We start from the raw sequence: 13187 nt of genomic DNA, 5'->3' as shown, positions 1-13187 counted from the left end.
GTGCAGTGTTGCAGGGTATGACCATGGAGCCTTGTACGGAGGACGCTCTGCTGTAGGGCTGTGCAGTGTTGGAGGGTATGACCATGGGGCCTTGTACGGAGGACGCTCTGCTGTAGGGCTGTGCAGTGTTGGAGGGTATGACCATGTGGCCTTGTATGGAGGACGCTCTGCTGTGGGGTTGTGCAGTGATGGAGGGTATGACCATGGGGCCTTGTACGGAGGACGCTCTGCTGTAGGGCTGTGCAGTGTTGGAGGGTATGACCATGGGGCCTTGTACGGAGGACACTCTGCTGTAGGGTTGTGCAGTGTTGGAGGGTATGACCATGGGGCCTTGTATGGAGGACGCTCTGCTGTAGGGCTGTGCAGTGTTGGAGGGTATGACCATGGCGACTTGTATGGAGGACGCTCTGCTGTAGGGCTGTGCAGTGATGGAGGGTATGACCATGTGGCCTTGTATGGAGGACGCTCTGCTGTAGGGCTGTGCAGTGTTGGAGGGTATGACCATGGCGACTTGTATGGAGGACGCTCTGCTGTAGGGCTGTGCAGTGATGGAGGGTATGACCATGTGGCCTTGTACGGAGGACGCTCTGCTGTAGGGCTGTGCAGTGTTGGAGGGTATGACCATGTGGCCTTGTATGGAGGACGCTCTGCTGTAGGGCTGTGCAGTGTTGGAGGGTATGACCATGTGGCCTTGTACGGAGGACGCTCTGCTGTAGGGCTGTGCAGTGTTGGAGGGTATGACCATGTGGCCTTGTATGGAGGACGCTCTGCTGTAGGGCTGTGCAGTGTTGGAGGGTATGACCATGGGGCCTTGTACGGAGGACGCTCTGCTGTAGGGCTGTGCAGTGTTGGGGGGTATGACCATGTGGCCTTGTATGGAGGACGCTCTGCTGTAGGGCTGTGCAGTGTTGGAGGGTATGACCATGTGGCCTTGTATGGAGGACGCTCTGCTGTAGGGTTGTGCAGTGATGGAGGGTATGACCATGGGGCCTTGTATGGAGGACGCTCTGCTGTAGGTCTGTGCTGTGTTGGAGGGTATGACCATGTGGCCTTGTATGGAGGACGCTCTGCTGTAGGGCTGTGCAGTGTTGGAGGGTATGACCATGTGGCCTTGTATGGAGGACGCTCTGCTGTAGGGTTGTGCAGTGTTGGAGGGTATGACCATGGGGCCTTGTATGGAGGACGCTCTGCTGTAGGGCTGTGCAGTGTTGGAGGGTATGACCATGTGGCCTTGTACGAAGGACGCTCTGCTGTAGGGCTGTGCAGTGTTGGAGGGTATGACCATGTGGCCTTGTATGGAGGACGCTCTGCTGTAGGGCTGTGCAGTGTTGGAGGGTATGACCATGGGGCCTTGTATGGAGGACGCTCTGCTGTAGGGCTGTGCAGTGTTGGAGGGTATGACCATGTGGCCTTGTATGGAGGACGCTCTGCTGTAGGGCTGTGCAGTGTTGGAGGGTATGACCATGGGGCCTTGTACGGAGGACGCTCTGCTGTAGGGCTGTGCAGTGTTGGAGGGTATGACCATGGGGCCTTGTACGGAGGACGCTCTTCTGTAGGGTTGTGCAGTGTTGGAGGGTATGACCATGTGGCCTTGTATGGAGGACGCTCTGCTGTAGGGCTGTGCAGTGTTGGAGGGTATGACCATGGGGCCTTGTACGGAGGACGCTCTGCTGTAGGGCTGTGCAGTGTTGGAGGGTATGACCATGGGGCCTTGTATGGAGGACGCTCTGCTGTAGGGTTGTGCAGTGTTGGAGGGTATGACCATGTGGCCTTGTATGGAGGACGCTCTGCTGTAGGGCTGTGCAGTGTTGGAGGGTATGACCATGGGGCCTTGTATGGAGGACGCTCTGCTGTAGGGTTGTGCAGTGTTGGAGGGTATGACCATGTGGCCTTGTACGGAGGACGCTCTGCTGTAGGGCTGTGCAGTGTTGGAGGGTATGACCATGGGGCCTTGTATGGAGGACGCTCTGCTGTAGGGTTGTGCAGTGTTGGAGGGTATGACCATGTGGCCTTGTATGGAGGACGCTCTGCTGTAGGGCTGTGCAGTGTTGGAGGGTATGACCATGGGGCCTTGTATGGAGGACGCTCTGCTGTAGGGTTGTGCAGTGTTGGAGGGTATGACCATGTGGCCTTGTACGGAGGACGCTCTGCTGTAGGGCTGTGCGGTGTTGGAGGGTATGACCATGGGGCCTTGTACGGAGGACACTCTGCTGTAGGGCTGTGCAGTGTTGGAGGGTATGACCATGTGGCCTTGTACGGAGGACGCTCTGCTGTAGGGCTGTGCAGTGATGGAGGGTATGACCATGGGGCCTTGTATGGAGGACGCTCTGCTGTAGGGCTGTGCAATGATGGAGGGTATGACCATGTGGCCTTGTACGGAGGACGCTCTGCTGTAGGGCTGTGCAGTGTTGGAGGGTATGACCATGTGGCCTTGTACGGAGGACGCTCTGCTGTAGGGTTGTGCAGTGTTGGAGGGTATGACCATGGCGACTTGTATGGAGGACGCTCTGCTGTAGGGCTGTGCAGTGTTGGCGGGTATGACCATGGCGACTTGTATGGAGGACGCTCTGCTGTAGGGCTGTGCAGTGTTGGAGGGTATGACCATGTGGCCTTGTATGGAGGACGCTCTGCTGTAGGGCTGTGCAGTGTTGGAGGGTATGACCATGTGGCCTTGTATGGAGGACGCTCTGCTGTAGGGCTGTGCAGTGTTGGAGGGTATGACCATGTGGCCTTGTATGGAGGACGCTCTGCTGTATGGTTGTGCAGTGTTGGAGGGTATGACCATGGGGCCTTGTACGGAGGACGTTCTGCTGTAGGGCTGTGCAGTGTTGGAGGGTATGACCATGGGGCCTTGTACGGATGACGCTCTGCTGTAGGGCTGTGCAGTGTTGGAGGGTATGACCATGGGGCCTTGTACGGAGGACGCTCTGCTGTAGGGCTGTGCAGTGTTGGAGGGTATGACCATGGGGCCTTGTATGGAGGACGCTCTGCTGTAGGGTTGTGCAGTGTTGGAGGGTATGACCATGGGGCCTTGTATTGAGGACGCTCTGCTGTAGGGTTGTGCAGTGTTGGAGGGTATGACCATGTGGCCTTGTACGGAGGACGTTCTGCTGTAGGGTTGTGTAGTGTTGGAAGGTATGACCATGGGGCCTTGTATGGAGGACGCTCTGCTGTAGGGTTGTGCAGTGTTGGAGGGTATGACCATGGGGCCTTGTACGGAGGACGCTCTGCTGTAGGGTTGTGCAGTGTTGGAGGTAATGACCATGGGGCCTTGTACGGAGGACGCTCTGCTGTAGGGTTGTGCAGTGTTGGAGGGTATGACCATGGGGCCTTGTATGGAGGACGCTCTGCTGTAGGGCTGTGCAGTGTTGGAGGGTATGACCATGTGGCCTTGTGTGGAGGACGCTCTGCTGTAGGGTTGTGCACTGTTGGAGGGTATGACCATGGGGCCTTGTATGGAGGACGCTCTGCTGTAGGGTTGTGCAGTGTTGGAGGGTGTGACCATGTGGCCTTGTATGGAGGACGCTCTGCTGTAGGGTTGTGCAGTGTTGCAGGGTATGACCATGTGGCCTTGTGCGGAGGACGCTCTGCTGTAGGGTTGTGCAGTGTTGCAGGGTATGACCATGTGGCCTTGTACGGAGGACGCTCTGCTGTAGGGTTGTGCAGTGTTGGAGGGTATGACCATGGGGCCTTGTATGGAGGACGCTCTGCTGTAGGGTTGTGCAGTGTTGCAGGGTATGACCATGTGGCCTTGTATGGAGGACGCTCTGCTGTAGGGTTGTGCAGTGTTGGAGGGTATGACCATGTGGCCTTGTATGGAGGACGCTCTGCTGTAGGGCTGTGCAGTGTTGGAGGGTATGACCATGTGGCCTTGTATGGAGGACGCTCTGCTGTAGGGCTGTGCAGTGTTGGAGGGTATGACCATGTGGCCTTGTATGGAGGACGCTCTGCTGTATGGTTGTGCAGTGTTGGAGGGTATGACCATGGGGCCTTGTACGGAGGACGTTCTGCTGTAGGGCTGTGCAGTGTTGGAGGGTATGACCATGGGGCCTTGTACGGATGACGCTCTGCTGTAGGGCTGTGCAGTGTTGGAGGGTATGACCATGGGGCCTTGTACGGAGGACGCTCTGCTGTAGGGCTGTGCAGTGTTGGAGGGTATGACCATGGGGCCTTGTATGGAGGACGCTCTGCTGTAGGGTTGTGCAGTGTTGGAGGGTATGACCATGGGGCCTTGTATGGAGGACGCTCTGCTGTAGGGTTGTGCAGTGTTGGAGGGTATGACCATGTGGCCTTGTACGGAGGACGTTCTGCTGTAGGGTTGTGCAGTGTTGGAAGGTATGACCATGGGGCCTTGTACGGAGGACGCTCTGCTGTAGGGCTGTGCAGTTTTGGAGGGTATGACCATGGGGCCTTGTATGGAGGACGCTCTGCTGTAGGGTTGTGCAGTGTTGGAGGGTATGACCATGGGGCCTTGTATGGAGGACGCTCTGCTGTAGGGTTGTGCAGTGTTGGAGGGTGTGACCATGGGGCCTTGTACGGAGGACGCTCTGCTGTAGGGTTGTGCAGTGTTGGAGGTAATGACCATGGGGCCTTGTACGGAGGACGCTCTGCTGTAGGGTTGTGCAGTGTTGGAGGGTATGACCATGGGGCCTTGTATGGAGGACGCTCTGCTGTAGGGCTGTGCAGTGTTGCAGGGTATGACCATGGGGCCTTGTATGGAGGACGCTCTGCTGTAGGGTTGTGCAGTGTTGGAGGGTATGACCATGGGGCCTTGTACGGAGGACGCTCTGCTGTAGGGTTGTGCAGTGTTGGAGGTAATGACCATGGGGCCTTGTACGGAGGACGCTCTGCTGTAGGGTTGTGCAGTGTTGGAGGGTATGACCATGGGGCCTTGTATGGAGGACGCTCTGCTGTAGGGCTGTGCAGTGTTGCAGGGTATGACCATGTGGCCTTGTATGGAGGACGCTCTGCTGTAGGGTTGTGCAGTGTTGGAGGGTATGACCATGTGGCCTTGTGTGGAGGACGCTCTGCTGTAGGATTGTGCAGTGTTGGAGGGTATGACCATGTGGCCTTGTGTGGAGGACGCTCTGCTGTAGGGTTGTGCAGTGTTGGAGGGTATGACCATGGGGCCTTGTATGGAGGACGCTCTGCTGTAGGGTTGTGCAGTGTTGGAGGGTATGACCATGTGGCCTTGTGTGGAGGACGCTCTGCTGTAGGGTTGTGCAGTGTTGGAGGGTATGACCATGTGGCCTTGTATGGAGGACGCTCTGCTGTAGGGTTGTGCAGTGTTGGAGGGTATGACCATGGGGCCTTGTATGGAGGACGCTCTGCTGTAGGGTTGTGCAGTGTTGGAGGGTATGACCATGTGGCCTTGTGTGGAGGACGCTCTGCTGTAGGATTGTGCAGTGTTGGAGGGTATGACCATGTGGCCTTGTGTGGAGGACGCTCTGCTGTAGGGTTGTGCAGTGTTGGAGGGTATGACCATGGGGCCTTGTATGGAGGACGCTCTGCTGTAGGGTTGTGCAGTGTTGGAGGGTATGACCATGTGGCCTTGTGTGGAGGACGCTCTGCTGTAGGGTTGTGCAGTGTTGGAGGGTATGACCATGGGGCCTTGTATGGAGGACGCTCTGCTGTAGGGTTGTGCAGTGTTGGAGGGTATGACCATGGGGCCTTGTATGGAGGACGCTCTGCTCATTTGTCCTCTTCTATTCTCTCCTGACAGCACAAGATTCCAGAATCGCTCCAGACATCTTACTGAGAGTCAAACACGACAGCGGAGACCGTGAGCAACTGGGGAAGGAGGAACGCGAGACGTCCAGCCCTAGTGAGTCTGGTACACAATGTTCGTCAGTCTGATCTGCAGTCACTGCTCTGTTGTCTTCTACTTTACTCTCTATCACTGGCTTAGCGCTGTGGTGGCTGAATATTACTGATGTAACCCCGGTGGGGGTGATGACTATTACTGGCATAGCGCGGTGCAGGTGGTGGCTGTATCACTATTGTAGCGATGTGGAGGTGGCGGCTGTATCACTATTGTAGCGATTTGGAGATGGCGGCTGGATTGCTGGTATAGCGCGGTGGAGGTGGCGGCTGGATTGGTGGAATAGCGCGGTGGAGGTGGCGGCTGGATTGCTGGTATAGTGCGGTGGAGGTGGCGGCTGAATTGCTGGTATAGCGCGGTGGAGGTGGCGGCTGGATTGCTGGTATAGCGCGGTGGAGGTGGCGGCTGGATTGCTGGTATAGCGCGGTGGAGGTGGCGGCTGGATTGCTGGTATAGCGCGGTGGAGGTGGCGGCTGGATTGCTGGTATAGCGCGGTGGAGGTGGCGGCTGGATTGCTGGTATAGCGCGGTGGAGGTGGCGGCTGGATTGCTGGTGCAGCGCGGTGGAGGTGGCGGCTGGATTGCTGATGCAGCGCGGTGGAGGTGGCGGCTGGATTGGTGGCATAGCGCGGTGGAGGTGGCGGCTGGATTGCTGGTATAGTGCGGTGGAGGTGGCGGCTGGATTGGTGGCATAGTGCGGTGGAGGTGGCGGCTGGATTGCTGGTATAGCGCGGTGGAGGTGGCGGCTGGATTGCTGGTATAGCGCGGTGGAGGTGGCGGCTGGATTGCTGGTATAGCGCGGTGGAGGTGGCGGCTGGATTGCTGGTATAGTGCGGTGGAGGTGGCGGCTGGATTGCTGTTATAGCGCGGTGGAGGTGGCGACTGGATTGCTGTTATAGCGCGGTGGAGGTGTCGGCTGGATTGCTGGTATAGCGCGGTGGAGGTGTCGGCTGGATTGCTGGCATAGTGCGGTGGAGGTGGCGGCTGGATTGCTGGTATAGTGCGGTGGAGGTGGCGGCTGGATTGCTGGTATAGTGCGGTGGAGGTGGCGGCTGGATTGCTGGTATAGTGCGGTGGAGGTGGCGGCTGGATTGCTGTTATAGCGCGGTGGAGGTGGCGGCTGGATTGCTGGTATAGTGCGGTGGAGGTGGCGGCTGGATTGCTGATATAGTGCGGTGGAGGTGGCGGCTGGATTGCTGGCATAGTGCGGTGGAGGTGGCGGCTGGATTGCTGGTTTAGTGCGGTGGAGGTGGCGGCTGGATTGCTGGTATAGCGCGGTGGAGGTGTCGGCTGGATTGCTGGCATAGTGCGGTGGAGGTGGCGGCTGGATTGCTGATATAGCGCGGTGGAGGTGGCGGCTGGATTGCTGGTATAGTGCGGTGGAGGTGGCGGCTGGATTGCTGGTATAGTGCGGTGGAGGTGGCGGCTGGATTGCTGGTATAGTGCGGTGGAGGTGTCGGCTGGATTGCTGATATAGTGCGGTGGAGGTGGCGGCTGGATTGCTGGTATAGTGCGGTGGAGGTGGCGGCTGGATTGCTGATATAGTGCGGTGGAGGTGGCGGCTGGATTGCTGGCATAGTGCGGTGGAGGTGGCGGCTGGATTGCTGGCATAGTGCGGTGGAGGTGGCGGCTGGATTGCTGATATAGCGCGGTGGAGGTGGCGGCTGGATTGCTGGTATAGCGCGGTGGAGGTGGCGGCTGGATTGCTGATATAGTGCGGTGGAGGTGTCGGCTGGATTGCTGGTATAGTGCGGTGGAGGTGTCGGCTGGATTGCTGGTATAGCGCGGTGGAGGTGGCGGCTGGATTGCTGGCATAGTGCGGTGGAGGTGGCGGCTGGATTGCTGGTATAGTGCGGTGGAGGTGGCGGCTGGATTGCTGGTATAGCGCGGTGGAGGTGGCAGCTACTGATATAGCGCAGTGGAGGTGGCGGCTGTTTTTCTAATGTGGTGCGGTGGAGGTGGCTGCTACATTACCGGCGCATGTCAGATGTATCTCTGATTGGCCTCTGATTCCAGGTATCCCAGGATTCGATCCTGATCTTTCCTTGTGGAACTTAAAAGAAGACATATTTTCTCCAGAGGATGGCAAGGAGCAGACGCTACATGCTGACGCAGGTGTGTAAATCTGTCCGCCATGTCCTGATTAAGTGCTTTTGAAGGCGTACATACTACTGATCATTCACAGAAATGTCATAGCGTGTTACGTATGATGGTCGCTACAGATCGATCACAACACTTAGTACTGGTCAGGTCGTCTACCCCAAACTGATAACTCCTAGCTGGAGTCAACGACATGTCACATGAGTGCCCTTGATGCTTTTACTGGTCACTAAGTGCTCCGTCTGCGGGCCTTCCTCGGTCTGCGGGCCTTCCTCGGTCTGCGGGCCTTCCTCGGTCTTCGGGCCTTCCTCGGTCTGCGGGCCTTCCTCGGTCTGCGGGCCTTCCTCGGTCTGCGGGCCTTCCTCGGTCTGCGGGCCTTCCTCGGTCTGCGGGCCTTCCTCGGTCTGCGGGCCTTCCTCGGTCTGCGGGCCTTCCTCGGTCTGCGGGCCTTCCTCGGTCTGCGGGGGCCTTTCCTCCGTCTGCGCGGGCCTTTCCTCCGTCTGCGCGGGCCTTTCCTCCGTCTGCGCGGGCCTTTCCTCCGTCTGCGCGGGCCTTTCCTCCGTCTGCGCGGGCCTTTCCTCCGTCTGCGCGGGCCTTTCCTCCGTCTGCGCGGGCCTTTCCTCCGTCTGCGCGGGCCTTTCCTCCGTCTGCGCGGGCCTTTCCTCCGTCTGCGCGGGCCTTTCCTCGGTCTGCGCGGGCCTTTCCTCCGTCTGCGCGGGCCTTTCCTCCGTCTGCGCGGGCCTTCCTCCGCCTGCGAGGGCCTTCCTCCGCCCGCGCGGGCCTTTCCTCCGTCTGCGCGGGCCTTTCCTCCCATTGGTCAGGCTACATGTGAGCAGATATTCCATCTCATGAGTTACTTTCTCATGCGGTGACCATGGTATCCTCCGTATCAGACTTGTAGTGATGGTCTTGTTCTTCCACAGATGCAGACATCATCTCTTTGTCGCAGCCAACCTTTGCCTGTAACCGGGAGCCACTACCGGGTATCTCCACGCTCTGCGTAACCACTCGACCCCGTCCTGGCAAGAGAAAGCGGCGTCCCCCCCAGAGGCGGAGTTATGAGAAAACCGCAGACTCTGAAGATGATGACTTGAATGAAGACCATCACAAGCAGCGACTGCCGGGTCGTAACCTTTCCCCCAAAGAGCGAGGTGACTGGATGCCCCACGAGAAGATGGTGCAGTGTGACCTGTGCGAGCGCACCTTCAGTAAGCGCACCAATGTGCTAGAGACGCACCAGTTCTGTCCTCAGTGTGGGGGAACTCTAAACCCATTGCACAGCAGCAACCGGTTCCTTGAGCCCACCACTCACCAGGTTGCTGACACTAACCCCAGCTTCTCCTGCCATCTGCAGGGCCCGGTGGGGTGAGTTTCCCAGTGGCGACCCTCTATCGTCTACACTGGATCATAATTTATTACGAGGAGTGTGCAGCCTTCATTTTTGTAGAGACGTTATTCCCGCTGGCGATGCGCCCTTCATATCGCCTAGCCCTATGAACACAGGTAGGCACGAGTCAAGGACCGTGTTAGCGCCACAGCCGTGCCTTATTGTAAGATCCCGGTCTTCCTCTTACAGCCTGGACACATTGGCATCACCGCTAGCGGCTGCCTTGGCACTGGGATTGGTCTGTTGTTGTTTTTAGAGGGTGATGTTTTGCTCCTCTTCCACCCTGAGCAGTGCTGGACACCGCTCGAAGACTAGGCCAGACTTGGGCATTTTTTTATGGGACGGCACCGCGATTGTTGGAAGCGTCAGTATTATGCGTGGGGCCGTCGGCACTGTTTCGTCATTGGTTTTAACTTTTATGAGTTTTAATGTTTGTTTTTATTTTAATTATAAATGCGGAGGTAAAGATGACGCGGGGTGATGGATCCCCGCTACCAGTAACAGGCTGATCGTGGCTGTGGCAGTCCATTATTTCCAGTATATAAATAAGGGTTTTTTTATATCCGTACCCCGAGAACTGAAGACGGCGGCCACTGCATAGCCTGGCTCCTGACCCCCTCTAACCACTGGCCAGGATTATAGGGGGGAGCGTTTGCCTTCCACTTGGATAGAATTAAAATCTGTACTAGAGAGAGTACAAAGGAGGGCAACAAAATTAATAAAGGGGATGGGAGAACTACAATACCCAGATAGATTAGCGAAATTAGGATTATTTAGTCTAGAAAAAAGACGACTGAGGGGCGATCTAATAACCATGTATAAGTATATAAGGGGACAATACAAATATCTCGCTGAGGATCTGTTTATACCAAGGAAGGTGACGGGCACAAGGGGGCATTCTTTGCGTCTGGAGGAGAGAAGGTTTTTCCACCAACATAGAAGAGGATTCTTTACTGTTAGGGCAGTGAGAATCTGGAATTGCTTGCCTGAGGAGGTGGTGATGGCGAACTCAGTCGAGGGGTTCAAGAGAGGCCTGGATGTCTTCCTGGAGCAGAACAATATTGTATCATACAATTATTAGGTTCTGTAGAAGGACGTAGATCTGGGGATTTATTATAATGGAATATAGGCTGAACTGGATGGACAAATGTCTTTTTTCGGCCTTACTAACTATGTTACTATGTTACTGCAGCATCCAGTATTATTGGTTGTACTCCCATCTCTCTAGAGCGGAACTCACAATTCTGCCATTATATCCTACATCAGTCAGCCTACATCTGCCATTATATCCTCCATTCCCGTGCCGGACCACCGATAAGAAGGATGTATGCAACATGTAGTGCTCCAGTCTCCATGCCTTCTCTACATGACATTGGATGCAGGTCGAAAACTGGAGGGTTGTATACTGCTGTGCAAAAGTTTTAGGTCGGTGTGGGGAAAAAATGCTACAGAGTAAGAAACTTTCAAAAATGAAAGTGTTAATAGGATTTACATTTCTTAATAAAATGACTGTAACAGTATCTGGTGACCACCCGTCGCAGTCATCCTCTGTGTCTGGTGACCACCCGTCGCAGTCGTCCTCTGTGTCTGGTGACCACCCGTCGCAGTCGTCCTCTGTGTCTGGTGACCACCCGTCGCAGTCGTCCTCTGTGTCTGGTGACCACCCGTCGCAGTCGTCCTCTGTGTCTGGTGAGCACCCGTCGCAGTCATCCTCTGTGTCTGGTGACCACCCGTCGCTGTCATCCTCTGTGTCTGGTGACCACCCGTCGCTGTCATCCTCTGTGTCTGGTGACCACCCGTCGCTGTCATCCTCTGTGCCTGGTGACCACCCGTCGCTGTCATCCTCTGTGTCTGGTGACCACCCGTCGCTGTCATCCTCTGTGTCTGGTGACCACCCGTCGCTGTCATCCTCTGTGTCTGGTGACCACCCGTCGCAGTCATCCTCTGTGTCTGGTGAGCACCCGTCGCAGTCATCCTCTGTGTCTGGTGACCACCCGTCGCTGTCATCCTCTGTGCCTGGTGACCACCCGTCGCTGTCATCCTCTGTGTCTGGTGAGCACCCGTCGCAGTCATCCTCTGTGTCTGGTGACCACCCGTCGCTGTCATCCTCTGTGTCTGGTGACCACCCGTCGCAGTCATCCTCTGTGTCTGGTGACCACCCGTCGCAGTCATCCTCTGTGTTGTCTGGTGACCACCCGTCGCAGTCATCCTCTGTGTCTGGTGACCACCCGTCGCAGTCATCCTCTGTGTTGTCTGGTGACCACCCGTCGCAGTCATCCTCTGTGTCTGGTGACCACCCGTCGCAGTCGTCCTGTGTCTGGTGAGCACCCGTCGCAGTCATCCTCTGTGTCTGGTGACCACCAGTCGCCTCCATCACTTCTGCTTCTCACTTCTACACAGGTTATGGAGGCTCTCGGCAGGAGGTTGTGCCAAACATCTTGGAGAACGGACCCCAGATCTTCTGTGTATGAGGCTTGTGCAGATCCTTCTGTCTCTTCATGTGATCCCGGACAGACTGGATGATGTGAGATCGGGCCTCTACGAAGGGACGGATCATCACTTCTAGGACCTCTTGGACATAGGCTGGTTGTTTGGGGCCATTCTAAAATTTGGAGCCAGACACACCTCACTGATGGAATTGCAAGATGTATAAATATTTGCATGTATTTCTCGGCATTGAGAATACTAAGAAATGGGCAGCGTTGAGCAATGATGGTCAGCCAAGTAAACGTAATGCAGCAGATTCATGTTATTTCCGTTTTGAATTGGAGGAGGTCCAGCAGTGCCATCAGCTCAGAACTAGCAGCGACCAGTGGGAACAGCTACACCCATCTACTGTCCGGAAACTCTGGCCAGAAGTGTTATTACCGGAAGAATTGTGGCCGTAAACCAGACCTTCCACAAGGGAAGACGGCCATATGACTCAACTACAGTTATGTATGAAAACAGGAACTAGGGGTAGAAGAATGTCCGCAGGTCTCTGATTAAAGGGAACCTGTCGCCCCGTTTTTTGAGATTGAGATATAAATACTGTTAAATAGGGCCTGTGCTGTGCGTTACTATGGTGTATGTAGTGTACCCTGATTCCCCATGTATGCCGAGAAATACATTACCAAAGTCGGCGTTTTCGCCTGTCAATCAGGCTGGTCTGGTCAGGTGGGCGTGTTCACAGCGTTCTTTTCTTCCCCAGGTTTCCGTTGGTGGCGTAGTGGTGTGCGCATGTCCAAGGTCCGGATTCCCTGTGCCCACGTGAAGACACAGCGCGCAATCTGCGCTGTCATTCCTTTCATCGGTGCGGGCGGCCATCTTCCTGGGGCCGCGCGTGCGCAGATGTAGTGCACTGCTGCACGGGGCTTCAGGAAAATGGCCGCGGGATGCCGCGCGTGCGCACAAGAGATCGCGGCGGCCATTTTCCCAAAGCCGAGATGCAAACTCGGCTTTGGGAAAATGGCCGCCGCGATCTCTTCTGCGCACGCGCGGCATCCCGCGGCCATTTTCCTGAAGCCCCGTGCAGCAGAGCACTACATCTGCGCACGCGCGGCCCCAGGAAGATGGCCGCCCGCACCGATGAAAGGAATGACAGCGCAGATTGCGCGCTGTGTCTTCACGTGGGCACAGGGAATCCGGACCTTGGACATGCGCACACCACTACGCCACCAACGGAAACCTGGGGAAGAAAAGAACGCTGTGAACACGCCCACCTGACCAGACCAGCCTGATTGACAGGCGAAAATGCCGACTTTGGTAATGTATTTCTCGGCATACATGGGGAATCAGGGTACACTACATACACCATAGTAACGCACAGCACAGGCCCTATTTAACAGTATTTATATCTCAATCTCAAAAAACGGGGTGACAGGTTCCCTTTAATGGTGTC

At 56.2% G+C, this 13187-nt stretch overlaps 1 protein-coding gene across 1 annotated transcript in view; it reads left to right on the top strand.

Annotated features, from left to right (window-relative positions):
- The window catches only part of LOC138638872 (uncharacterized), a 44751-nt gene extending 34975 nt beyond the window's left edge, over positions 1–9776 (top strand). The window contains exons 5-7 of the mRNA XM_069728576.1: positions 5723–5824; positions 7837–7935; positions 8844–9776. Coding sequence (XP_069584677.1) covers positions 5723–5824; positions 7837–7935; positions 8844–9289 — 647 coding nt within the window. The 3' untranslated portion in view covers positions 9290–9776. The remainder of the gene's footprint in view (positions 1–5722; positions 5825–7836; positions 7936–8843) is intronic.
- Positions 9777–13187: the final 3411 nt, after the last annotated feature.

The sequence above is a fragment of the Ranitomeya imitator genome, chromosome 5 (assembly GCF_032444005.1).
Source record: "Ranitomeya imitator isolate aRanImi1 chromosome 5, aRanImi1.pri, whole genome shotgun sequence".
NCBI classification, from domain to species: Eukaryota; Metazoa; Chordata; class Amphibia; order Anura; family Dendrobatidae; genus Ranitomeya; species Ranitomeya imitator.
The sequence above is the reverse complement of the archived record's forward strand: the minus strand, read 5'-3'. Positions and strand labels throughout refer to the sequence as shown.